This window comes from Malus sylvestris, chromosome 17, assembly GCF_916048215.2.
Source record: "Malus sylvestris chromosome 17, drMalSylv7.2, whole genome shotgun sequence".
In the NCBI taxonomy this organism is placed as follows: Eukaryota; Viridiplantae; Streptophyta; class Magnoliopsida; order Rosales; family Rosaceae; genus Malus; species Malus sylvestris.
In genome coordinates, this window is record NC_062276.1 from 17,726,559 (window position 1) to 17,752,360 (window position 25,802).

Genomic DNA, 25,802 nt, shown 5'->3' on the forward strand with positions numbered 1-25,802 from the left:
AGTGTGCGGTGAGCGGGTATGGATCCATTTCACACGCGATGTCAGAGCATAAGTAAAGTACAGTAAGGTAAGATAAGGATTATACCATCATAGGAAGCCACATGTACTGAGATATACCAAGAATCCTCGTCGATACCAAAACTTTGCTACTAGAACCTGGAGGGGCACAAAACAAGAAAACGTTGAGTGGGAAAAAACAAAGCTTTTCAAAAACCATTTCTCTTTCCAAACATAATAACCCTTTACCGTAAAACCCGTATAATTTTCCAGAAAATAATACTACGTATATAAGTAAAAACAATGCACAAAGGTAGTAAAAACCAAGTATGCCATGTCATAGCATTTCAACAAGGAAATATGTAAGCTAGGAGAAATAAATCAATGTAAAATGATATGCCAGCCGGAGTCACCTAACGTGACCTACGGTTGAACCTATAGCTCATTAACTAATTCTTGCGCACGAGTTGGAACCACCTAATGTGATATGTACGACAGGACTAGGTGTAATAAGTACGCTCAAGTGCTACGATCACGTAAAGACTGTGCGAATAATTGCGGGTCACCTACGAGTCGAAACCATCTAATGTGGTCTGTACGACAAGACTGTGCACCAAACTTGGATCCAAGGTGAGCGTGCGGTGCGAGAGGTGAACATCATGTGAAGGACTGGCGGGAGCACTAACACCAGGGTGCATGTTTATGAGCTTTAAGTGCCTCTATGTATAATCATCATAATGCAACTCACAATCATCAATACATATACTTACCTGGAACTTACTTGAGCGTTCACAGCGTCAAACAATAACATACACAACTACTAAAAGCATATACCAAAATATAAAGCATTTGACATGGCATATAAAACACAAAATCATTTAAATCAATTTTTCTAGGAGAAACGTAAAGCGTATATACATATATTGAAAACCACAAGGCCACTCACATGGAGTCTGCGCTATAACTCCCTAGTATAAACATTGAGGTGTCACGAACGATCGGCGCCTACAATTATCAAACCATATCTTAGAATTCTTGTCAATAAAACACTTAACTTACATATCCTATTTGGGAAGATTTGTACGTTGGATTCCCGATCTGTAAGTTTCTAAAATCCTTAAATATTATGTACTACAAAGTATCAAAGTTTAGTGACGATCCAATGGTCGAATCGTCGACTCCTATAATAATCGGGTGCTGGACTTTAATGAAACTAGGTTTAAATGACGGAAATTCGTTAATCGGACCTCACAAATGGTATTAAGGTATTCAAACTTAACCTAGGAAGGTCAGTGGATACCTCGGCCCACGCGTCGCCGCAGGTGGCGGTCGGCCGCCCCCCGACTTGCCGAAAAATTCAACTATTTCCAAAAAATTACCAAATTTCACAGAAATGAAGATCTCAGTGAGTAGAGCAACTTTCATACCTGCGATCAAGGCCAATTTTACCGGGAAAAGCTCCAATTTCACAAAAATCCACCAGAAACTGTATAAAGGGTGTGTTTGATTCGACCTCGCCCAATGTTGATTGGGCTTTGATCTTGGGTTCCAAAGGAGTGCTTTGATAGTGGTAATCGAAGGATTTTGCTTCAGGATTTAAGGGATGGCCGCCATGAACCCGTAGTCCCGCCGTCGGCTTTTAACAGACTTACCCCCAATTTCCTTCTAATTTTGGGTGGAAATGGAAGAAGGAAGGCTAGGGAGTAGTTTATAGGTATTGGATGGGTGAATTTCTCTTGAAAAGTAGCATAGATTGGCCAGAATTAAAACTAGGTCGAAAAGGTTGACGCAGGACAATGGGGGATCCGGCCGATCCCTATCTTCTTCTCTTCCCTCATTTCCCTCCTTTTTTCTTCTTTGATTCATCCATTCCTTTCTCTTTCCTCTCCTCATTCCTCTTCTCTCCCCTGTTCCTCCTTTATTTCCCATCCACACCGCCCATTCTTTCTCTCTTTAAATCTGGGCCACACACGTGGCCTTTCTGATTTGGCTCTAGAAATATGAGTTTTCTAGAAAATATTAATTTACAATTTTTCCCTCAACTTTAAACATTAATATCTCATTCGTTATAACTCCAAATTGCACTCCGTTTACGCCCACGCGTTCGTAACGGCGAGTACTACGATAATACGCCAAGAAAATGAACCTTATGTGACACAACATTATAGTGAACAAAAGTCAACACTTTGCCTCAAAGGGCATTTTTGTAAACACACTTATTAAAATTATAAAAATCATAATTTTTAGGGATGGGCTGTTATAGGCAAGTCACGTTCATGTGTAATTTGAAAGACTTTTTATTGAAATTAAATTCTACAATATTTATATACAAGATTTTAGGAGTTTTGATGTATTATCTAGGAATTAAAAGGTATATTTATATAATGGCAAGTTGGGTAATTTTACATTATAAAAAAGGCTACTTTTAATGCATGTGGAATCTAAATTGTAGGAAGATATTTAATCAAAACTCTACAAGGCATGAATTTTTAATCTCAAAATTTTAAAAGCTAGACATCTGTATCAAAACGCCCATTTTTAATTTTAAAATTTTGAATGTGTCTAAAATATTTCTAGCCACACAACAGTTCCCTCTTTTATGTAGTCATTCTAACATGTCCGAATTTCACCGAAATTTTCGACGAGTCAAATCTAACTGTGTTGAACCATTAAGAATATAACAAATGTGTAGAATCACAATTTTAATATTATCATGAATTTTTCCGTAAGGGAATATTGACATAAATTTCTTTTGGATCTTTTTAATGGTGGGTTTTAAAGGATAAGGTTCTCCTAATTTCCAAATTCTTGTGGGTGGTAGGGGAGAAGGCAGTGAGGGGTTGGAAAGGGATATAAATTAGGGTGGTTAATGTTCGGAGAGATAGGTGCTTGGAGTTGTTTATTGCACTTGGAGTTCTGGCAACGTCTACGAGATGCCAGTTGTTCATACAGCCGTTTAAAATACAAAATCTAATTCCACTAGAAAATACAATTCAAGACAAAACTAGCATAAAGGAGTGCCAATTTTACACATTGTCACCCGAAAAGTACATTTTTTGTCAAACAAATAGACATTGAAAAATCACTCTTTACTAGATAGGAAGACGAAATAAATGATTTGACAATTGTGGCAGATGGACCTTATTTTGCTCAAATCCTAAATCTAGTTCAACAAGACTCGTTTTTCCTTGCAAGATGCTGAGTAAATTTGATCTTCATATTTTACTATAAACGTATCCAAGAAGTACTTGTTACTTGTAACCAGTACTGTACCCAAAGAAATGCCTCAATTACCGTTAAGCCTTTCAACGCAAGAATTCCAATAACCTAACACCTTGGTATGATATGCTTGTCCAAACTATAAATTAGAGCAAATGGACTTCCAGCCACATCTGAAGGCTGCCACCCCATTTGGTCCATTTTACTCCATAAACCAATGATTCTTTCTAAATGCCAACAAGAAAACATCTTCAGTCGAGCCTCACTTCCTACACAAATCCATCCTTTTTGCCCATTCTGATGTACTCACCATTCTAGTAATCACATACAACGCTATCATGAATGACGTATATGAAGAGGCGACACCCATACTCATGACTTTCCTGACATTTTCCTTCAACTTGTCAGATTCAAGGGATACTATCAAAGGACGATGTGATAATAAGAGATTGAGGTTTCTGGCTCAAAACTGAAATAGTAAGAGCAAAAACGAGCAAGCTTGTCGTTGTTGAGAAGATGCAAAACTTTTAAACCGAGGACTCGAGCAAGGTTCGAGCCTGAAAGGCCAACAACAGAAATGAAAAACTCAAGTTTGGGAAAAAATGTTTTTGTCAGCGTTGGCTAAGAGTAGGTTTGGGTGTTTCTTAACAAGTTGGGAGATGTGGGTATTGTTAAATCCATGGGCTTTCAGAAGATTAAGAATCCAGTTGGGTCATTTCGGGTTATCAAAATGTACCTTCTTCGACCCAGAGACAACAATTTCTGGAGATAACCCACATGATTTTATAAGGTATGAAACTGTAAATGAGCGACCTTGCTCTTCTTGTCCTGTGGGACTATGATTTTCTAGAGCTGGAATAAGGCTAATTTGAATATCGTTACTTTAGAAGTTTGGTCATGGACTCATTAGCTCCGAGTTGAGCTCGATCAGAATGAGTAGTGGTGCTACCATCACCTGTTCCGAGGTAGTAGGTGAAGTCCAAGCGACTCAACTGGAATGACCATTCTTGTTCCGTAATACATGAGATCTAATCTAGATACAGACACAATCAAATTCCTCATAAGTCTTAGAGTTCCTACAATCTAGGAATTGGCGTGTGCCACAAGTAATCATAACTTCTAAGAGGGTGCAATATCTATTTCTAGATATTCTCTAGGATACTCCCAAATTAGAACGAGGATTATATCCTAAAAAAGTCTCTTTCATAACGGTATAAATACACCAATCTATCTCTGTACTCTAATTCTCTTGCCCACTACTTGAGTCTAAAATTTCTTACTAACTTGACCGTTGGATAGCCTTTGGCCGACACACACCCCTCCCCCGATCTTAGGCTTGCTCATGGTTGTTCTCTATTTTGCAAGTTGCTTGAATTTGTGCTTCCACCATCCGTGATTGTGTGCAGATTTGATTCCAACAATTGGTGTTTTCATTAAGAGTGAACCCGTATTCCTCTCAACCAGAACACTCTACCTCTATAGAAATCTTCCCCAGACGATCACCCAACAGTCATACCATCGCCATATCCGACAAATAGGCCTCCTTTGTGGATTAGTATAGGACGACGTGCTGAAGGTACGCGCGTCTATAAAAGACCTCCCTGAGAAGTTTACGGGCCAAAGGACGGGTGAGACTCTCCAGGCATGCAACACGAATGAAAGCTATTGAATACACTATCACCCATGTCAAAGAACTAACCATTTGGTCACTGACAAGAATGGCTTATCAAAATCCAGGTATGCCACCCCAGAAACTTTGTTCCCAAGCCGCGTCATGGGAAGCCTCGAAAAATCCAAAACTTACTCTCGAGGGAAACAGAAGCGTTTCGGAAAAACTCAGAAGGAAAGAAGGGCAAAGTGTGGGAATAAGTGTGTGATACTTGCATTACCAGATATGAACCTTAAAAAGGTGTATTTATCCTAGTCGAGATGGATACCTTTTCAGGATATGAAATCCGTATAGAATTTTATAGGGTATCTAGGAAGTAAATATTGTATCCTCTTAGGAGTATGATTACTTGCGGCGCACGCCAATCCTTAAATGGTAAGGACTTTAAGAATATTAGAAACCTAATGATTCCTTTATGGATTAGGTTTCTGTGTCTTGCGGAACAAGCATGGTCAATCTCAGTGAAGTAGTCGGACGTCGCCTGCTACTTCGGAACATGATAATGGTGGCATCGTTGCTCCGTCTGTGCAACTCTGCCTAGAAGTTGTTGAGACCATGACCGAACTTTTGAAGTATTTGTATTCTGAGCCGTCTTACTCTGGTCCTAAAAAATCATGGTCCCACACCCTCATCGCAACAAGGTTCTTCTCAATGTTGGCTAAGGCCTTGTGATCCAACTCTTCCTCCAAGTCAATGTTGCGCTTTGAAGAATTAGTACTTTTCTCACCATTAGCATCAACATTTTCTGCTATATTTTCTTCATAACCTTGCACAATCCTCGCAAGGTATTCTTGGACATCTGTAGCATCACTTGAATCTTCGTTCGAAGTTTGGGTACTTAATGTGGTAGAAACTAACTGATATGAGCATATTTATGCGACTTAGTTAGCTTGTTTTCTTGCATTTATGTTGTTAGTTCGTAGTTATTTTAATATTTTAAGCTATTTTCGTGTGTTTGTAGGTCCAAATGGCTAAAGTAGCAAGAAAGTACATTTTGGAGCTTTTTGGAGCAGTTTTGGGCTTGGAATGAATAACACATGTATGGAGTAAGGTGGATGGATGAATTTGAAGATCAAAAGAGGCTAGGATTATGCTGAAGTTATGAAGAAATTAATTCACGAAAAGGAAGTAAAGGATGCAAGCAAGAAAGAAGGAATGTTAATCAAATTTCCTTATTTTGTCCTACACCTTTCCTAATCCTAATTCACCTATGTTCCAGCTACAAAGAGATGTCCTAATTATTTTAGGACACTTAAATAAATGTTCTAGAAACCCTAATCCCAGTCAAAGAGGGATGCCGCACCTTTCCTCCACCTTTGTTCCCTTGCCGTGCAAGGGATCATTGTTTCCCTTTCCTTGTGTGCATATCCATTTCCCTTATCCCTCTAGGACCCTTTGCCGCACCCTATTTCCTTTTCCCTTTGGATTTTGACTTTGACTTAGCCTTTTCCTAGCAGATTTAGAGTTAAAATCCTTCTAAAAATAATTAAAACTTTCCTTTCTCTTTCCCTTTATTTCTGCCTCACCTTAGCCTTTATTCGCTAGGGTTTTGACATATTTTGCTATATAATGAAGCTTTTGCCGCAGCCTTCCGGGATCCATTCACTACCATTCACAATTTCAACCATTCTTCCATACAATACACCATCCAAACCTTCACCCAACCCTTGTGCCGCAGCAAAGAGAAGAATGAGGACCCTTGGAGTGCTTGCCATTCAAGTTTAGATTGTTGGATCATTCTTAGGTGTAATCTATCTTTTGATTTCAATGTTTAAGTTTGTTTATCTTTGTTTTGTGAACTTGAGGAGCTAAACCCCTTTTAGCTAGGGGGAATTTCGAAACCATGATCATATTTGCAGTATGAATTGACTAATTCTAGTTGTGATTTCATAAAGTGTGAATGCAGTTTGCTTAACTGTTTTATTCAAAACTTATTCTTGTATGTTGATGAAGGAGGCCTACTTAGTTTGCATGCTTGAATATGATGCTAGAATATAAGGGAGTTTCACATAATCGTTACAAACTTATATTCACAAGTAGTGAAGGTCGCTGGTCATGATCGCGTTAAGTTAAATTCCTAGCATGAGTATCATGATGTCATAGTTACGAATGCTTTGTAAATGCTTATGATTTTCATAGAGCTTAATGATCTTTGATTGTATCTCTATTATGATGTGCATGTAGGGGACTATTGAAGAATAATTTGGGTTGATGATGCGTATCCCATCCAATTCAATGATTCAAGGAAAATCTGAGGGTTAATTAGGGATGGCACGGTTAATTTGGGGCATTGTCATTCATGGTTTATGGAAAAAAGCAACTGGAGATCAATTTGTATGCAAGTGTGTCATGTGTGGAGAAGGACCCTCTAGCTAGCCCATCATCCATTTAATTCACCAAATTCGTCCAACTTTGTTTAAGTCTTTAATTCACTTGTTTTCACCTTAATTTCGTCCAAAACCCAATCCCCTTTACTTTAAAGTGTTAAACTAGTTAGAATCTGTCCAACTTTGTGTCTTTTATTGTTTTGAGTCAAATTAAAGTTATAATTCGTCCAAATAACTCCCTAGAGTCTGTTTTGAGTCTATTTGCTTGCTTTGTGTTGTTTTGGGTCATTCTAGTTAGTTTTGAGTCTTTTCAGTTTGTTTTGAATTCTTTGAGTCTAGTTAAGTGTTTTTAGCCTAGTTTTGTGTTGTTGAGTCAGTTTAGAGTAGATTAGCAATCCCTCCTAATCCCCGGTCTAGAACGATCTCTACTTACATCTTTACTACAATTGTCAATAAGAGGGTTTGATTTGAGTGTTGTTTTATTTCACATCACTAACAAACAAATTAAACCCTATAATTTAGACAATAGTAGTATGAGCAAGTAGGGATCGTTCTAGGCTGGGGATTAGGAGGGATGCTAACCAACACAAATTAAACTTAAAAACTGGAAACTAAGCTAGACTAACACAAAATAAGAACTGAGGGGGATTTTTGAACAAATTTTAACAAAAATAAAGTAAATTGCAGCAAACGAATTAGGTCTTGTACGAGATATAGGTGAAAGGCTAGCTAGATGATTCTTCTCCACACATGAAACATATGCACACAAATCGATTTCCAGTTATTCTTCCTATAAACCATGAATGACAATGCCTCAAATTAATCGTGAACTGCACTAATTAACTCTCAGATTTTCCTAATTTCATTGAATTGGACTCAGCAACGCAATCAAATTATTCTTATCAAGTTCCCTATATGAACAGCATGATAGAGATACATATCAAATATCATTAAGTTCTGTGAAAATCATAAGCATTGACAAGGCATTCGTAACTATGAATTGTATGATACTCATGCCAGGAATTTACTTAACACAATCATGACTAGTGACTTTTACTACTTGTAAATATAAGTTCATAACGATTAGGTGAAATTCCCTTATATTCTAGCATCAAATCCTTGCATGCAAACTAAGTGTGCACCCTTAATCAAAACACAAGAACAAGTTCTTAATAAAACAGATAAGTAAATTGCATTAATGGTTTATGAAACAATAACTGGATGTAATCAATTTATATAAAACATATGATCATGGCTTCAAATTCACCTCTAGCTAAAAAGGAACTTAGTTACGCATGTTCATCATAACTAAATAAAAACAATCTAAATTAAACATTGAAAACAAATAAGGATAGAAAGAACTTTGAGACACTCCAGCAATGGCAAATTCGGCTCCTCCTCTATTGCAAGCAGGGCTCAAAATCTCCTTCTCTCATCCAGAAACCTGCAGTACTCTCACCAATTTTCTCTCTAAAACTCTCCCTAAAAACTGTGGCAATAACTTGTATTTATAGGGCTAGGGCACGGCCTACTTTGTGGTGGAAACGGATTGAGTTGTTTGCAGTGTTTTATGATTCCTTAAATCAGATTAAAAGTGGTTGAATGTGATAAGGAATCCCCCTTGCAGCTGGAGATAAGGTAAGATAGGATAAATATATGATAAGATGAGATAAGATCTGAGACAAAACAAGACTGGATAAGATAAGGTAAGTTTGGATAAGGATAGGATTGGATTAGATAAGGTTTGTTAAGGATAAGGTTTCCCTAAGTTATGATTCCTTGTCTCCCAAGCCTCACTCTTAATTCCTCCAGATTGTAGCACATTTCTAGCATTATTTAAACACCAAAAAGTCCATCCGAAGTGCTCCCCACGCATGCTATCCAATCCAAGTCCAAAACTGCTCCAAATTGCTTCATTTAGCCATTTATTGTCATCTTTGCCAATTGGATCTACAAACACACGAAAATAGCTTAAATCACTATAATAAATAGAAACTAACTCACTAAATGCAAAGAAACAAGCTCACAAAGTCGCACAAATATGTTCTTATCAATACTTACATTCGAATCCCACTCGGAATTCTAGTCCAAATTCATGGCAGCATTCAACCCTCTTTGCCTTTGCTCAATCTCAGCCACCGTGTCCAGGGTTGTCATGTACGGCCATTCAAAGTCAGAGGCACTAAATACATCCATGATACTGATCAAAGTCCTCACCAATCTATTCACTCGAATGAAGGTTCAAAACATTAACACAAGAATACACCACGAATCTCGTGTCTTGCAGCATCGTGTCCCACATGTCAATGCATGTTACTACCGCGACAACTTGCATCTCTGAAACGTTACAATGCAGTAGCAACATGCACTGACATGTGGGATTTGATGTTACGAGGTACAGGATTTGTGATGTATTCCCGTGTTAATGTTTTGAACCTTTATTCGAGTGAACAAATTGGTGGGACTTTGATCAGTACATGGATGTCTTGAATTCCTACGACTTTGAATGGGCGTACAAGACAACCCTTGCTAACATGGTGGCTAAGGATGAGCAGAGGAACAGAGGGTTGGATGCTCTGCCATGAACTTGGACAAGAATTCTAAATGGGATACCGAGGTAAGTATCCCAACTTCGACCGAAGATTCTAGTGATGAAGCGGATGTCCAAGAAAACCTTGCGAGGATTGTGCAATATTAAGTTGAAAATATATCAGAAAATGTGGAGGCTAGTGGTGCAGAAAGGGTACTAATTCTTCAAGGCGCAACAATGACTTGGAAGAAGAGTGAGGTCGCGAGGCCTTGGCCGGATTGAGAAGAATCTTGCTGTGAGGAGGGCAGCAACTTTGGAAGTCCAAGGCGGTTACTTGGATGTTTCACAAGGAATCCAAGGTGGTGACTTGGATGGGTCGAGCGAAGAAGATCAAGGCATGGAAGATCAGATGGAGTGGTTGGAAAGAGATGTTCGTACTCAGTTCCGATAATTAGGAGGAACAAATAAAGGAGGTCGTTGAGATAACCTCCGACGAAGAACAAATAAAGGGTTCGACGACGGTGGCTAACTCTTTTGTAGGGGTACCAAGTGACATGGCCACAACAAGGTGCGATGCCTTGACATTTGTCACGATGGCGAAGCAAAGGCGATGGTAGGTTCTATTGCGAAGGCTACAAGGGGTGGCTAGGGTTGGATTCGGATGTCATGGAAAGCTTGTTGTCGAGAGAACATGTCCATGACCTGGGTGGCTGCCGAGATTTGATGTCAGAAATTCATGGCGTCAAGAGAAGGGTTGCTATCGAGAAACTGTCAGAGAGCATGTCAGGATTGTGAGCAAGGGTTCTTAGGTTTGGTTGTACGGTAGCATGTGCAGCGACCCTCGCCATCATCACATGGCGTGCAGTAAGCCTTGCGAAATGTCGACATATGTTCAATGAGCCTCACAAAGTATCGACAGAATGCACAGCGAGCCTCCTAAAATTTCGACAGTGTGAGCGGTGAGCCGAGCCAGCCCCTCTTGGCTATAGTTGGTTGGCAGGTTACCGGGCGCGCTCAAGAAACACACTAAACGCGGGCAGCAGGGCCTGCGAAATTGCCAATTTGCCCGGCAAAGTGGCTAATAAGCGAGGGATAATAGTTGGCGACTCAAATCTATAATTTTAGTTAGAGAAAACACCCAAGACAAGAAATCGATACAATCTTCTGCCATAAATTTCCGTACAAGTAAATATTGACACACATTGCCCCGAAAATATACTTAACATCAACTCGTACGCCTAAACCCTCGGTACTTTTAACTACTTATAACAAGGAGGATTACAATATCATAATATGCATCAACAAATCAAAACACTGGTGTACTTACAGTTTTACAGTGTCTATCTGCATTCGAGGCACACAATGTTTGATGAAAAGCACAAACATACATGATAACATCAAGTTACTTGGAAACAAAGGTATTTTAGAAGGTGAAACCAGGGCGACCCAACTTGAACTGTATTGACAGAGGCCTTTTCACCTGGTAGGTTTCCGGGGCATCCAATTTCCACTTCTGCATCACGTCTTTATTGCAAACTGCTTTCGAGAGACGGCCCCCAAACGTTGCAGCTTTCCTCAAACATACTACACTTTTAAAACAAATTCCACCCCAAGCGCATGACAAATGTATACGGTTTTTCAAATTTACAGTGTACCAGAAATTGAGAGAGGCTGCTGTTAATACTGTACTCTATCATCATTATTAAAATGCAGGCTCTCAATACCCTTGAGAGTGGACTCTAAGTTCTTTGTGTTTGAAATATTTCTTCCTGAAGATGTACGGTTGCTATCTGAAGGCACAACCGGTGAACTTCTTTGGCCACCAGAAATTTTACCTAGTGTTCCGGGACTTATTTCTGTGGTTTGAAGGCGAGAGGGATCAGTTTCACTGCTAGCAAACACAGCATCCCGACTGCTAGAGACTGCAGCCCTCCTCGATGATCCACTTGACCGCATGAAATTAGAACTTGATAACTGCACGATCAAAGCAAATTGAATGGAATGAATTAATCCAAGATGGTACAAACCCAAATAGCAATGAATAAAACAAACTAGCTGTAGAACTGAGATGAACTTGTCAAACTGGTAAATCAAAAAACAACCAAACAGGATGAAACTTAATGAATCATGATACAAACAGAAATGTTTTACCATTGCGTCTTTAGAAAGAGATGGATCATTTGCAGCAGGACTTTTTTGTCTGGACAGGTTTCCAGAATTTACAAGTGGTCCAGAGTTTCTCCTACGAGAGGGATCTGATGACGACCAACCAGTTGGTCTACCTTCCTCACCACCTACAAAAAAGTTAAGAACAAGAAGATGAATAACTAACACTTGAGCTACTTGAAGAGAAAGACATACAAAACTAGAATAAAATATAATAAGCCGCTCTTCAAGAAGATACGGAGAACACTTCAAGTAGCCATATAAAGTAAACCGCATGATGCAGCAAAAAAGTTTGTGAGTGCACTTTCCAAGGCACTAAACTAAGTAAACAGGGAGACATGAAACAGAATTTTGACGTGTAAATGGAGCTGTTATGTAGAAAATGAAAAGAATGGCAGAATTACCAGATTGTCTTTCGGCATTTGCAACAGTGGGAGGCAAGCCAGAGCTCGGTCCAGCATTAGGACCCTATTACATATTATGTAATGTCAGATAAATGTATGCACTAAAATGCACTGAAAACGTACCACTACATCACTTACAAGAGGTCGAGTAGGAGGTGTGGCAATCTGTGACTGCTGATATTTCAAGATAGTCCAATCAAAGACATAATCAAACTGAAAACCTGAAGAAAGAAGACAACCATGTCAGTAGGCAAGTCTAACGACGCTAACATCACTATAGCTGCTTCCAGTAACCTATCAAAGAAAGATTTCTAACCTTCCCGAATAAAAAGATCACGAAAGAGTCTCTTCAGATAAGCATAATCTGGTTTATCATCAAATCGCAGAGACCTACAGTAATGGAAGTACGACGCAAACTCTGTGGGATACCCACGGCATAATGCCTATGAAAGAATCAAGAGAAAAGCAGTCAATATTTATAATGAATTATTATATATAATCTTGTCTTTATAAAAAAAATTAACAAAGAATTGTTATCAATAGATTTCAGCTTACCTCAATCGAAGTTGACACTTTCTTTTCACTGATCTTCTCATACTTTTGCTTTTTTGTTCCTGCTTTCAATCCCTGCCAAGGAAGACTAAAGAAGGGAAAAAAAAAAGTCATAAAATAATAGAACATGAGAAATTATATAGGCTTTTTATCACAAATGGTCCCTGAAATTGGTCTAACTCCTCATTTTGGTCCCTCAATTTCAAAATAAATCAATGTCATCCCTGAAATTGGTTGTCCCAAATCAATTTATTCCCTTAAGCATTCCGTCAATTATACTGATGTGGCACACATGTAGGGTCTACAAGTCCATTAATATGATGTCACGTGGCTAGTACAAAAAAAAGTCTTTAAAGTTCTAAAACTTAATAAAATTAAATATAAAGGAAAAAGAAAAATAAACTAAATAAAAACCAGGAACTCAGAAGATTCAATCTTGGGGAAAATGGTCGATGAAGACAACAGGCCGTATGATTGAGCCCACTGCTAAATTGAAGCAGGCGCAGATGCAGACGCGGAACAAGGAAGGAGAAAAGAAGCGTGCTTTCTAACCCTAGAGGAGCTGCGACCTTTATCAGATGATTCAAATACTTACATATCTATTGGGAGAACATTTGTGTTCGAGCAGATCGATGGGGGAGAAGAGGGAAAGGGTCTCGGTGTAGCAGCTCAATGGGGAGGGGAGTCTACGAGGAAGGGTGGATCCGTCTGATCGGACGCTTGCGGCAGTAATTTGACGGGAAGGGATAGGCATATGAATAGACAGGGACGGAGGAGTCGGGGGATTAATGAGGATGGGCAGCTCGACGAAGAGATGGCACTAGCAGCCCAAATCTAGAAGAAGGGTGGCCGGCAGGAGTTGGTGCCTAGGTTCAAGAAACGTCAAAGTATGACAAGGATATGCTGCAGAAGGAGACGACATTATGCTTTTTTTTTTTTTTTTTTTTAAATTATTATTTTATTCTTATATAATTTTGATTTAAAAGATTTTTCAAAGTGTAGTTTTTGTAAAATACCATGTGGCACCATATTATTGTGTCAATGGGTCCCATTTGTGTCACGTCAGCATATTAACAAAAGTTTTGAAGGAATTGTAACAGGACCAAATTAATTTGGGACAGCCAATTTCAAGAACATGGAATGATTTTGACATTGAGCGACCAAAATGATGAGTTTGGTCATTTTCAAGGATCATTTGTGATAAATACCCAATTAAATATATACACATATGTAACAATGGCAGGCACAACAATTACCTTCCTCTTAGAAAGTACATGAGCACATATCCAAGTGATTCTAAATCATCCCTGCGGCTTTGTTCTACGCAGCATAAAATTAACATGATCAGTCACATGAAAGGCGGGAACAAGGAAGAGAAAAAGTTAAGAGAGAGAGATAGCTTGCTTACCAATGCCAAGGTGAGTATTCATGCTTGCATATCTTGCAGTACCAGTCAAATTCTTATTTTCTCTGTAGTTAAACAAGTACCAAATTAACAATACATAGAAAAGCTAAGAAAGACATGAATTGTCAAAACAGTATTGAACTGGGGCAGTTCCCAAAATGACCAACCACTTAAAGAATTGGCCGTACACCTGAAAACACATTTTACTATTAAAAATAGCGACAAGACAAACAGAACTAACAACATTCATATTTGAGGTGAGCTATGTAACTAATTAATATAAACAAAGAATCATTTATTAAATAATCCAAACAAACCAACCTATAAGGAATGTGCTGATGAGTCGAAGTGTCTCTATACTTCTTAGCAAGACCGAAGTCAATGATGTAAATCTACATGAAAGAAGAGATTTAATATGCACTTATATATAATAGAAACCTAAATTTCATAGTGAGTTACATAGAACACATCTTAAGAAAGAAAAACAAATTTAAATAGCAAGTTCCAAAAACCTGATTTGCTCTTCGACCCAAACCCATTAGGAAATTGTCAGGTTTAATATCACGGTGTAGAAAGGACTTGGAATGAACAAACTCCACTCGATTGATCTGACACAAATTTCAAGACTAGGATGATCAAGCTGTACGGAAGATTAGATTTTAGAAGAATATGCATTTGTGCAAAAAGCAAAAAAACCTACCATTTGATCTGCAAGCATGAGAACAGTCTTAAGAGATAATTTCCTACTGCAAAAGTTGAACAAATCTTCAAGACTAGGTCCCAGTAAATCCATCACAAGAACATTATAGTCTCCTTCAGTGCCATACCATCTCACGTTTGGAACTCCAGCTGCGAAAATTGTATATAGCAGCCAGTTCAGAAAGATACATACTAGACCTTACAAAATATTAAAAAGCAACATGGATAATGGTAAAGGCCATTACTTCCTCCCTGTAGTATTTTATACAGCTTTGATTCATACAACAATTGTGGATGCTTCGTTTTGACATTTTCCTGAGAAAAAGAAGTACATTGAATTTAATAATATATATATAACAGCATATTCATCCAAATATGCACACAACCAGACTTCCTAATCTTAACGTTAATACTCACAACACAGTTCAAGGGATCAAACAGCAGGCAATTTTACAGTCACAAAGACTTGCTAAAGAAAAGAAAAAAAGAAATATGTGGATGCAACTATCGTAATCCACAGGGGGCACTTGAAGCATTAGAAAGTTCAGGTTCACTAGGCCACTTGATTGTAACCTAGCAACCACCCAGAATTGTCAATAGCTAAGTGTAGACATTCCAATATCTACTTCTATAGTGCCTTGATACCAAAGTATGAACGTACTACTCCACTTGGGGCACCCAATACAGTGAACCGACGTGCCCAAACTAAGCTCAACCATACAAAATCACATTCTGCTTTTTCAAAATTTCATTGCCCAATATCACCCGATTTCAACCACCCACAATGTGGAAGATGGGTCGACAAGTACAAATCCAAAGATCATAAAGCAAACTAGGTTCAGTTCCAACTGTGAACATCATGCCACAATCATAATGCCCTCCTTAAGTTTATAACAGCGAAACACAATTTAAAACCGCCAAAGTCACATTTACGCATTAAAACGAGCCCAAATTTACACTTCTAAACACTCATCCAAACATAGTCTGTTTCTATACAGCATGATCATCACTTCGGCAAGCAATGATACAACTACTAATTGATCACAGTTTTGAAGTCAATTTGGCAAAAAGATTATTACATAAAAGCACAAATATCCAAGAAAAAAACTGATAATTTCTCAATGCGGCAAAAAAAAAAATAATTCCAAACAGAACTTACAAGCTTAATCGCAACCTCCTCATTTGTCTGAATATTAGTACCTGAAAATAATAACAGAAAAATAAAATAAAAAAGAAATAAAATTGAAAAAAAATAAAAACTAACCAAAATCACCGAAAAGGTAAAGATAAAAAACCTAGGTAGATCTCTCCGAAAGATCCGCTACCGATCTTCCGGCCAAGTCGAAACCTGCCGCCGACCCGCGGCTCCATCGCCATCCCCAAAACTCGAAACGATCCCTCACAGAGAAACCCTAGCCCTAAATCAAACCTAAAAATCCCTAAAAAGAAAGAAAAATTGGGGCCGTACGAGGCCTTGACCAAACCTAAGTCTTGGAGAGGGAGTCAGATAAACTTGAGAAGTTGGTGGGGGCAGGGATGGCAAATGGAGGGATGGGGAGGGATAGAAGTGGAAAGTGGGAGGACTTTCTCTCTATAGAAGTCTAGGATTAGAGTGAGAGCATAGTCTGAAATATCGATAATATCGACGAAATATCTAGGATATTTCGATTTTTTCGAACCACGGACATTTTGGAACATATCCATGTACATATCGTACAAATATCGACAATATCGACGATAATATCGAAAAATATCGATTTTGATAATTTCACTCACACTTCAGCAATATTTTGTCAAAATATCGATGTAATATCGCTAAAATATCAAAAATATCGATGTAAAGGAAGGAAAAAAAAAAGAAAAAGAAGAAAAAAGGGGAAAAAGGGAGGAAAAAAAAAGACAAAAAGGATTTGAACCCCTCCCATTTTACTCCTCCAACACCGTAACCACTATATATCACTTATGTTTTAGTAATAATATGCTAAAATATTTATATTTATATGAGTGGCATGTTGACAATTACATGCAAAACTATTTTGGGGATTTATCATTTGATGAATACTCTTCACAATAAACTTACTCTACACATAGAGATGATGAAGATAGTGAAAATTTTGAACCTCATAGGAACTTTATGTGATACTAAATCACTCATGTATCTTACCATGCAATGTATAAAGTATAAAATATTGTAGTAAATCATTATATATAAATGATTATGGTGTGTTTAATCATTTTTTCATTAATTACTACATATTTTCTACACTCATAGTGTTTGCCAGCTCGCTGTATAATCAACTTAAATAAGTTAAATCCATTATGTAATGCATTTCCTTCTAATTGTTTTTTATAAACTAATAGATAATTGACTAAATAAACATTCTCCAAAGTTTCAATAAAAATTTCCAAGTTTTTCATACAATTTATGTGGTTTTTATTCAATTTTTATCGATATCGATAATATCCCGATATTTCCATCGAAATTTCCATATTTTTGGACTACCGATATTTCCGATATCATCGATATTTTATACCATGAGTGAGAGAGAAGAAGAAGACCGTGAGAATGCGTTATGACATTTTTCACGCCCTGTCGTTTCGAGCACTTCGATCGAATTGAAGAGGTACTTTTTCCTGGATCAGGATCCTCTCTGAGCAGATGGAGAGGATCCTCTTTACCAGGCCCATCGGGCTGTTCAATTTTTATCCAATGACTATAAAAAGGGGTTCTTCTAAAAGTTATAATAATTATAGCCGTTGAATAAAAATTGAACTGCCCGATGGGCTTGGTCAAGAGGATCATCTCCATTTGCTAAAGAGAGGATACTGATCCCTTTTTCCTACGCCCCGCGCCTACCTTTGTTTCTTTTTGGGGTATTAAATTCCCACAACGGCGTTGTTTTGGTTGCTTCGAGAAACCAAAATCCTTTTTTGGAGGAATCTGCTTGGGTTACCCCATTGGTTTTGGTTGCAAATATTGAGAGAGGATCCTCGTTGAGGATTCAGCGAAGATCATTCAATCACATCCGTTCATCGTACATCATGCGGTTAGTTTTCATCAGATACTGTTTATATTCAATTTTAAATAAAAAAATTTACAATAATTTTTTATCGCACAATGTACAATGAACGGATGTAATTTGAGAATTCTCGGGATCCTCACAAAGAGGATCATCACTAGATCATCTTTCACAAATATTACTTGTTACGAGTTTTTAATCAGATATAAGTATAACGTTGCCACTTAATATTATGATCTAGTGGTATTCATCTTCACTTGTAAATAAGAGGTTTTAAGTTCGATTCTCATCAAAAGAGAATTTGAATCACATAATTGCAAGCTCATTGTAAGGCCAAGCTCAAACTGTGACGACCCGTCCCGAATAAATATATATTTTCTCCCTGAATGTGTGAAAATGACGATTATGCCCTCGTTGGCTTGGTGATGTGGATGTACATATATAGTTTTAAATTATTTTCTCATGGTCGTAATTAAATTGTACTCGACGTCACGAGCGCGTTGAGGTGAGTTAGGGTTGAATCAGAGTCGTAACGAGAAAGTTACGATTATTAATGAGCGTAAACGGGTAAGTTATGGACCAATTATATTGGGTTCCTACTTCCTTGGGCCTAATCAGGTTTTATTTTCTTTCTTCTTTATGCCAATCCCAAAACACACACACACACATGTGCAACCTCACATTCTCTCTCCTCTCTTCTCGATTTTTCTCTCGTCCATACAACTGAAAGACCATCGTCTATAACCTTAACCAAACGTCACGGATCGAGCTATTGAAGGTCACCATCGTACTCCTCGTGACTTCACGAGTTGAGAGGTACATTTTGGCCATGGAATGAGTCACGGGAACTTGAGAACTCTCGAGCTTCGGCAAGTTGGTTGTTGCTTTGTTGTGATTGAGGCCTTTTTTGAAGGTTTTAAGGCTCGAGGAAGCTCCTAAACAACTTTGTAGGAACCTTAGAAGGGATTTGGGACAAAGTTGACGTCGGAGTAGGTGTTTTCGAAAAGCTCCAGTTTAGCCGGATTTTTTCAAGAGTTTTTTCTGACCGTTTCTCGTCGGTTTTAAGACTTCAAACTGGTAAGGATTTGTTCTCCTCTCCGAGAGCTTCAAATCCATGTAAAGTTTGTGAAATTTGGTTAAGATTTGAGAGAGAAAATCAAATTTTAAATTTTTCCAGAAACCGGCAACGCAGCGGCGATCAGTTTCGGAATCCAGCAAAGCATCGGAAAAGAAAGAAGAATATTATGTCAACTTTGCCTATTTAATAGAATATTCTATTATTTATTGGAATATTCTCTAATGGCGTTAAAGATTCCGTCCAATGTGCCAGGCACGTGCCTGCGAGTGGCCGGCGCGTGAGACATCAGAATTTTTTTCTAAAAATGTGGGGATGTTCGTGGTATTGAGTAGGCCACGATGGTATATTCAAACACCCCAATTGAGTAGCGTATGAGACGTTACTACACGGTTTTGGTTATGTGCTTAAAATTAACATTAAATTAGTTGTTTCGCATATAGGTGAGACGTTTTCGGAGAACGAGCGTAGCCAGGCGAAACTCGGGGGTTATGACCCTGCTACATACCAGTGAATGGGCTTTTGGTTTTCTATATATACGTATATATGTTTTCCATTTTCCTAGAAATGGTTTTAAATGGATTTACGTTTCCAAATGCCATGTCAATTGCATTACATTTTAGTATATGCATTAGTAGAGATATGCATATTATTGCAAGACGCTAGGACGCCCAGGTAATCTTCAAGTGAGTACATATTGATGATAGTGATTGCAGTATGTATGGTTATGTTTAGATGAATTTAGTGCTCATTATCTTGCACCTCGGTGTTAATGCTCCGCCTGAGGCCATGGCCTAGCCTTCACGTGATTGTTCACCTCCCGCACCACACGCTCACCTTGGATCCAAGGCAGGTGCCAGCCTATCATATAGACCACATTAGGTGGTTCTGACTTGTAGATGACTTGCGATACTTCGCACAGCTTTCACGTGATCATATCACTTGAGTGTATCTATTTACACTCAGCCTGTCATACAGACCACATTAGGTGGTTCCAACTCATGTGCAGGAATTGGTAGATAAGCTATAGGCTCAACCGTACAGGTCACGTTAGGTGACTCCGGTTGACATGTCAGTTTACATTGATTTATTTCACCTAACTTACTTATTCCATTGCTGACATGGCATGTACTTTATTTTCACTACTCTCGAGCATAACTTCTATATACGTATGTATTATTATTTTCTGGGAAATTATATGGGTTTTATGGTAAGGGGTTATTATTTTTGGAAAGAGAAATGGTTTTAGAAAGCTTTGTTTTTGCCCACTCACGTTTTCTGTTTTGCGCCCCTCCAAGTTTTAGTTAGACGTTCGTGTTGGTGGCTTACGAGGATTATACAGCGGTTCTAACCGACTTCAATTAATGTAGGAATTTCTTTCATGTCTTGTATAATTAATACGTAGCCTGCTACACTGTACTTAGGATACCTACGCTCTGAGTACTTGCATTACTACTTTAAACACCTCTGAACACTTTTATGGTTATTTTAATGTAAATTAGTTAGTTTTGGTTTTTAATTACTCACATTGTCATATCACTATCACTTCCACTATGTGCTCATGACTACATTACCCTCACACGACGGCCAGAATGCCTTGATTCCGGTTAGGGTGTGTCACAAACCCTTCTCATTTAGTGTAAATATCGTTTGTTAAAAAAAAACACTTAATCGGTTTTTCTCAAATGATTCTTGAAATTGATCTAGTTCAGAGCATCTTCAATAGGGGATTTATATTTCATAAGACTATTACATTTGAAGTTCTAGTGAGAAATTTATCCCAATGGGCCAAAAAATGGGACTGGATCCACCACTTGGGCTAGCAAATTCTTTACTTGCGTAGCTAAAAATTATGCTACATCCAACCCAAAAAGTAGTGGGTCCTACATGAAAAGTAGTTGTCCATGTGAGCCAAATTCTGTCACTCTCTCTCCCCTTGTAAATACACTTATACTCTCATTTTATTCTTCTCTTTCATTTTTCCTTTACATATTTTTGTTCCAAAGATCCTCCTTCATTTTGTTAGTATGTTTAATGCTTAAGACATAAAATTGTCACACCCCAAAACTCGAGGTGTGAGATTAAGAGAAATAAATAGAACAAAGTGGTTGTTTAAGGATGTAAAACAAATGTTAGCTTAAGATTATGTCAATGAAAATTTAAACTCAACAAATACATAAAACCAAACTACAAAGGTAATTTTAAGAAACAGAGTTAAAGACTTCTTGCTGTATATAAATTGCAGAAAGAACCTATACTATAAAATTCATCAAAAATAACTCGCCTAACCAAAAAGTATGAAAATTTCCAGAACCAAAGTAGACATATGAAACTAACTTGTGTTAAAATTTCATGGATTTTCAAGTTCAAGAAGTATATGAAAATTTAAATCTAAAACAAGCATGCTGCTGTTTTCTTAAAAAAAGAAAAAAAAACAATTTTAGCAGTACCAAGTCACTTTTGAAATAAAGCTGATTAGCAGATTGGAAAGAATCGTAATATACCTGACCAATATACATATCATACATATTTATCACATTGGTAACTCATTCTCACAGCCCACGTATGGAGCTTTCCCTAGGAAACATTGGGTCCTTGTGCCATAATCAAACACCATTAAGACATTTCTCAACATTCTTAATTACACATGTATTATACTAATTTCCATCTACTTTCACAATTAAACATTCATCTCAACATGCTTCAAAATCTCATAATGAGTAAAATAAAAGGCATGCACGTTAAAAATGCGATCTTGAAAAACCTTTACAATCACTTTAAACTCACCAAAGTTGTAGAAAGAAAATGAAAATCATTAGAATCAAACCATAGAGAAACATTTTCTTCACTTCTTTCATGTAATCGTAAATGTAAAACATTTGAAGTAAGATTGAAATAGAGCTAAAATGGCAACAATCCTTTATAAGGAAAAATGAAATATCCAAATATTTTTATAGTTAAAATTCCCCTACCTCAAGACAATTTTGTTGATGTTCAAATCCCACGGTGTTCGTTGACTTGTTCCATAGTCACCTTGTCCTTCTCTTCCTTATCTATAAGTAAGAAAAATCATCAAACATTGCTTGTACAAATAACAGACAAGCAGACCCTAAGTCAAAGTTAATTGGGGACTTTATTAAAGCACTTGGTGCTCATCTTTAAAACTATAACATGAAATATGATACTTTCATTTTTCCTACTCCCACCCAAACTAATTCATGGGTTATCTAACCAAATAACAATTAGATTTGAAATGTAAGAAATAGATACCTCTAATGGAGACAAAGGAAGGATCCTCAATTGTCCTAATCTTCACAAGCAAAGGAAAAGAAAACTAAGTTCCTCTTTCTTAAAATTTTTGGCAAATTAAGAGCTAAAAAAGAAGAGAGCAGCAAGGAAATGGGGTTTTCTAGAACATCCCTAATCCTTTTCTCCTTACTAACGTAAGCAAACTCCTTTTTTTTCCCTTTCTAACCAAGGGTTGGTCTCAATAGTAAGGGATCTCTTAATGGGCCAAAGACCAATTGATCCAAATCCCAAACAAGGCAACTTAAATTTGCTAACAATGGCCACAAGTAAGCCATTCTTAATCACCACTTAAAATTTTCGGGATATTACAATCCACCCTCCTTAAAATAAATTTCATCCTCAAAATTTGAATAAGTACCTTAATTTTAGAATAGATGTGGATGCTTCTTAAGCATCTCAGACTCAACTTCCCAAGTGGCCTCTTTAGTCCCATGATGCTTCCAAAGAACTTTGACCAAAGGAATTACCCGATTGCTCAAGGTCTTTTCTTTTCGATCCAAGATTTGGATGGGTTGTTCTTCGTACGTAATGAGAAATTTTTGGGAGTGACGGGAACATACACCTTGGCAAGGCAGGTGGTGTTCCGAACCTATTAAATTTTGACAATTGAATTTTGTCATTTACGCACTCAATCGTATGGAGAAGCTAAAAAGTAAAAAACAAAAGACGTCCTTTTAACACTGTTATATCTTCCGACTTCCGTTATACTGCCATTTTCACCATTATTCCACTAATTAATCATCCTTTTCCTTCCACCAAATTGAAAAGCTGTTGCGCCTTTTCCTTCACTTAAGCACATTTTGGAGGAAGTCGAAAGCTTTTTCACACTTTGCTTGTCGTCGGGTGATCACAACAAGGCTACTGCCAAATTTTTTGTTTTTCCAGTTTTTTGTTTTTCCAAATTCTGGATGGAGACTGAGCCTCAACACAATAGGGCTGCCAGCAATCTGAAGTCCATCTTCTTCCTCATCCTTATTGTATGAAGGAGAGAAAAGGGAGGAAAATTGCTTTGCTTGAAAAGGGAAAAAAAAGGGAAAAATAGCCCTTCCATCTTGTCTGCTGAATCATAGTGCTCCCACAACCCACAACCCCAAGGACTGGTGGTTCAATTTTCATCAGGGAAACCAAAGCTCGAGGCTTTTCACAATTCCATATTCTTCTTCACCCCTAAACCCATGGAAGCCTTTGTACCTTGATTAGTTTAGTTTTAGTTTTTGGGGTTTTCAATTTCCTTGTCTAGATGTAGAATTTGGGTTTTAATTGAAAATTTTAGCAGTTTTTTATTGTCCCTATATAAAGGAGCCATGCAATATATAGATTCCATTGATGAAGTAATTTCTCTTTCCGGATGATTTGAAAAGTTTTTTTTTTTTGGTTAAAATGCTTTGTTTGGGAATTGTCATTATCTTGGTCTTTAATTGAGTTTGTGCGAGGTAATGGAGTTCTGAAGCATATATAGATTTGTTTCAAAGAAAACATTGGTTGCTTGCTAAATGATAAAACATGTGAAGCTGACAGCTCCCACTACCGTGCTATGACCAAGTAGGGTAAAGGAATAGCATTACTACTTGTTGTTAAGGAGACTCCTATATATGTTGACCTCCATCCCCAACGGACAGGCAGACCTGCAAAAATGCTCAACCCTTCCTCATATCTGAAAGGGCACTCCCAACGAAGCCTTTCGAAATATTCAGCTTTCTTTCCCCCCGATAATCCCTCTGCAAACAAGCTATACTAGAGCAAGAATATCTCATATCATCAGGGTTAAAAGCAAGAGTATCCCATATCATGCTTTTTCCCTGTCTTTTCCTTGGACCTTGTTCTTACCTGCAAGACAAGGAGAAAGAGAGCAATCAGTCAGTACTTGGAATCAAGCTTCCAGCCAGGGACTGACTGCATGGAACCCCTTACCTGATTACTTACCTGACATTGCTCTCGAGTACTCATCTTCAACATCTTATGCTTCCAGGGAAGATACCGTATCTGCCTGAGGAACAGATAGGGCAAGGGAGAAGGATACAAGGAAGCATGTGGAGACAAGCGTAACAGCACACGTGCCAATACATCCATTACTCTGTCAAAGCAAAAGTATCCCATATCAGCAAGGTCGAACGTACTCTAGATTTGATGGACTTGTTTTGACCCTCAAATTCTTCAGTCGGCCTTATACTCTGGAGGAAACCAGAAAACCCTCCAGCTCAGTTCAAGAATAAGCTTGTGGAAAGTTACTTCTTCAAAAGCAAACGTATCCCATATCATCTCTTCTCATTTTCTTCTCTTTATCCTTCATGCTGCCTGCAAGATAGGGAGACTGTGAACAATCAGCCGGAGCTATGATTGCTTACCTTGTCTGTCACCTCTTTCAGCAGATCCGCTAGCTCGGCGACTTGGGGGACTCATACTACATGGTTTGTATCGCGCTTGACCAAGCCTGAAACTACAAGTAAGCTTTAAGTGAAATTGATACATTACCTTGTGCATCTCTGTTGTTGATATGTTTTACTCCTTCCTAATGCTAAAACATATTGAGTATAATAGCACAAGTAAGGGTGTCGAATCCACAGGGACTAATTGGACCTATACAATCACTTGCTTTGCAAGAACCATATTAAATGACTTAAACTAAGCAACTTAGACAGATTTGTTGTTGTGTAACTTGAAAACTCACAAAAATGTAGTGAACACAAGTGAATGAATCAACAAGTAATAAAATGGAATAACACCAATGGAGATGAAACTAGGGATTCGGTTTCACCATAGCTAAATCAATCACATGTTTGTTAAATCAGTTTATGCTCATTCATTTACCTATTTCTTGAGTTTGTTTCACTTAGATATGATCAACCATATGATGTGTGGATTTGATCAAATCATCCTAGTCAAGAACCAAATTGTGATGTGCAACTTTGGTTCTCAACCAAGGATGTTTTATACATAAGAAACTTTCACAAAACCAAAGGGGACACACGGCAGGATGTTTGCCAAACATCTCCCTCAATCATTCCCATATCTACCAAAATTATGCATGATGTGTGCTTCTAATTTTGGTTATACAACCTATGATTAATTCAAGTGGTGATCAAGCATTAGAATTAACACACAAAGTCACAATGAAATCAGAGAATGAAACAAGAAATAAAAGGATCAAATGAGCATTATGAATTAACTACATGGGTTTCTTGCTAGGCTACATCGAATCCCTAAGAAGAGATTAGTTACATTTCATGTTTACAAACGTTTTAACATAGAAATACATAACATGAATTAACATAGAATTGAGAAGAAGAAACCCTTGAAGCAGAACTGATGTTGAAATCCTTCAAGAGTGGCCTTCGGTCTTGGTTCTCCAGATGTGTTGTAACATGAAGGATGAGCTGCTGTGGATGAATGGTTGTTGCGGATGGGAGAGAGAATGGACAGAAAAATGGAG

General features: G+C 37.8%; 1 protein-coding gene and 1 pseudogene across 1 annotated transcript; both read right to left on the minus strand.

Moving 5' to 3' along the window:
- Window positions 1-939: 939 nt before the first annotated feature.
- LOC126611864 (uncharacterized) lies at window positions 940-4,278 on the minus strand (annotated as a pseudogene).
- A 6,615-nt stretch (window positions 4,279-10,893) lies between these two features.
- On the minus strand, window positions 10,894-16,513 carry LOC126610921 (casein kinase 1-like protein 2). The gene is made up of 14 exons (XM_050279080.1): window positions 16,264-16,513; window positions 16,128-16,168; window positions 15,214-15,283; window positions 14,970-15,118; window positions 14,782-14,877; window positions 14,591-14,661; window positions 14,273-14,334; window positions 14,121-14,184; window positions 12,868-12,952; window positions 12,629-12,755; window positions 12,451-12,533; window positions 12,313-12,376; window positions 11,894-12,036; window positions 10,894-11,716 (listed from the first exon to the last, which is right to left on the minus strand). Exons 1-14 carry the CDS (start codon window positions 16,343-16,345, stop codon window positions 11,420-11,422), a joined length of 1,434 nt encoding a protein of 477 aa, XP_050135037.1. The 5' UTR covers window positions 16,346-16,513; the 3' UTR covers window positions 10,894-11,419.
- Between the last annotated feature and the right edge of the window lie 9,289 nt (window positions 16,514-25,802).

Coding starts and splice junctions, on each gene's coding strand:
- LOC126610921 (XM_050279080.1), bottom strand. CDS start 16,345: ATGGCGATGGAGCCGCGGGTCGGCGGCAGGTTTCGACTTGGCCGGAAG. Junction 14,878..14,969: donor TCATGCTTGCAGATCAAATG/GTAGGTTTTTTT, acceptor AATTTGTGTCAG/ATCAATCGAGTGGAGTTTGT. Junction 12,756..12,867: donor AAGTGTCAACTTCGATTGAG/GTAAGCTGAAAT, acceptor ATTCTTTCATAG/GCATTATGCCGTGGGTATCC.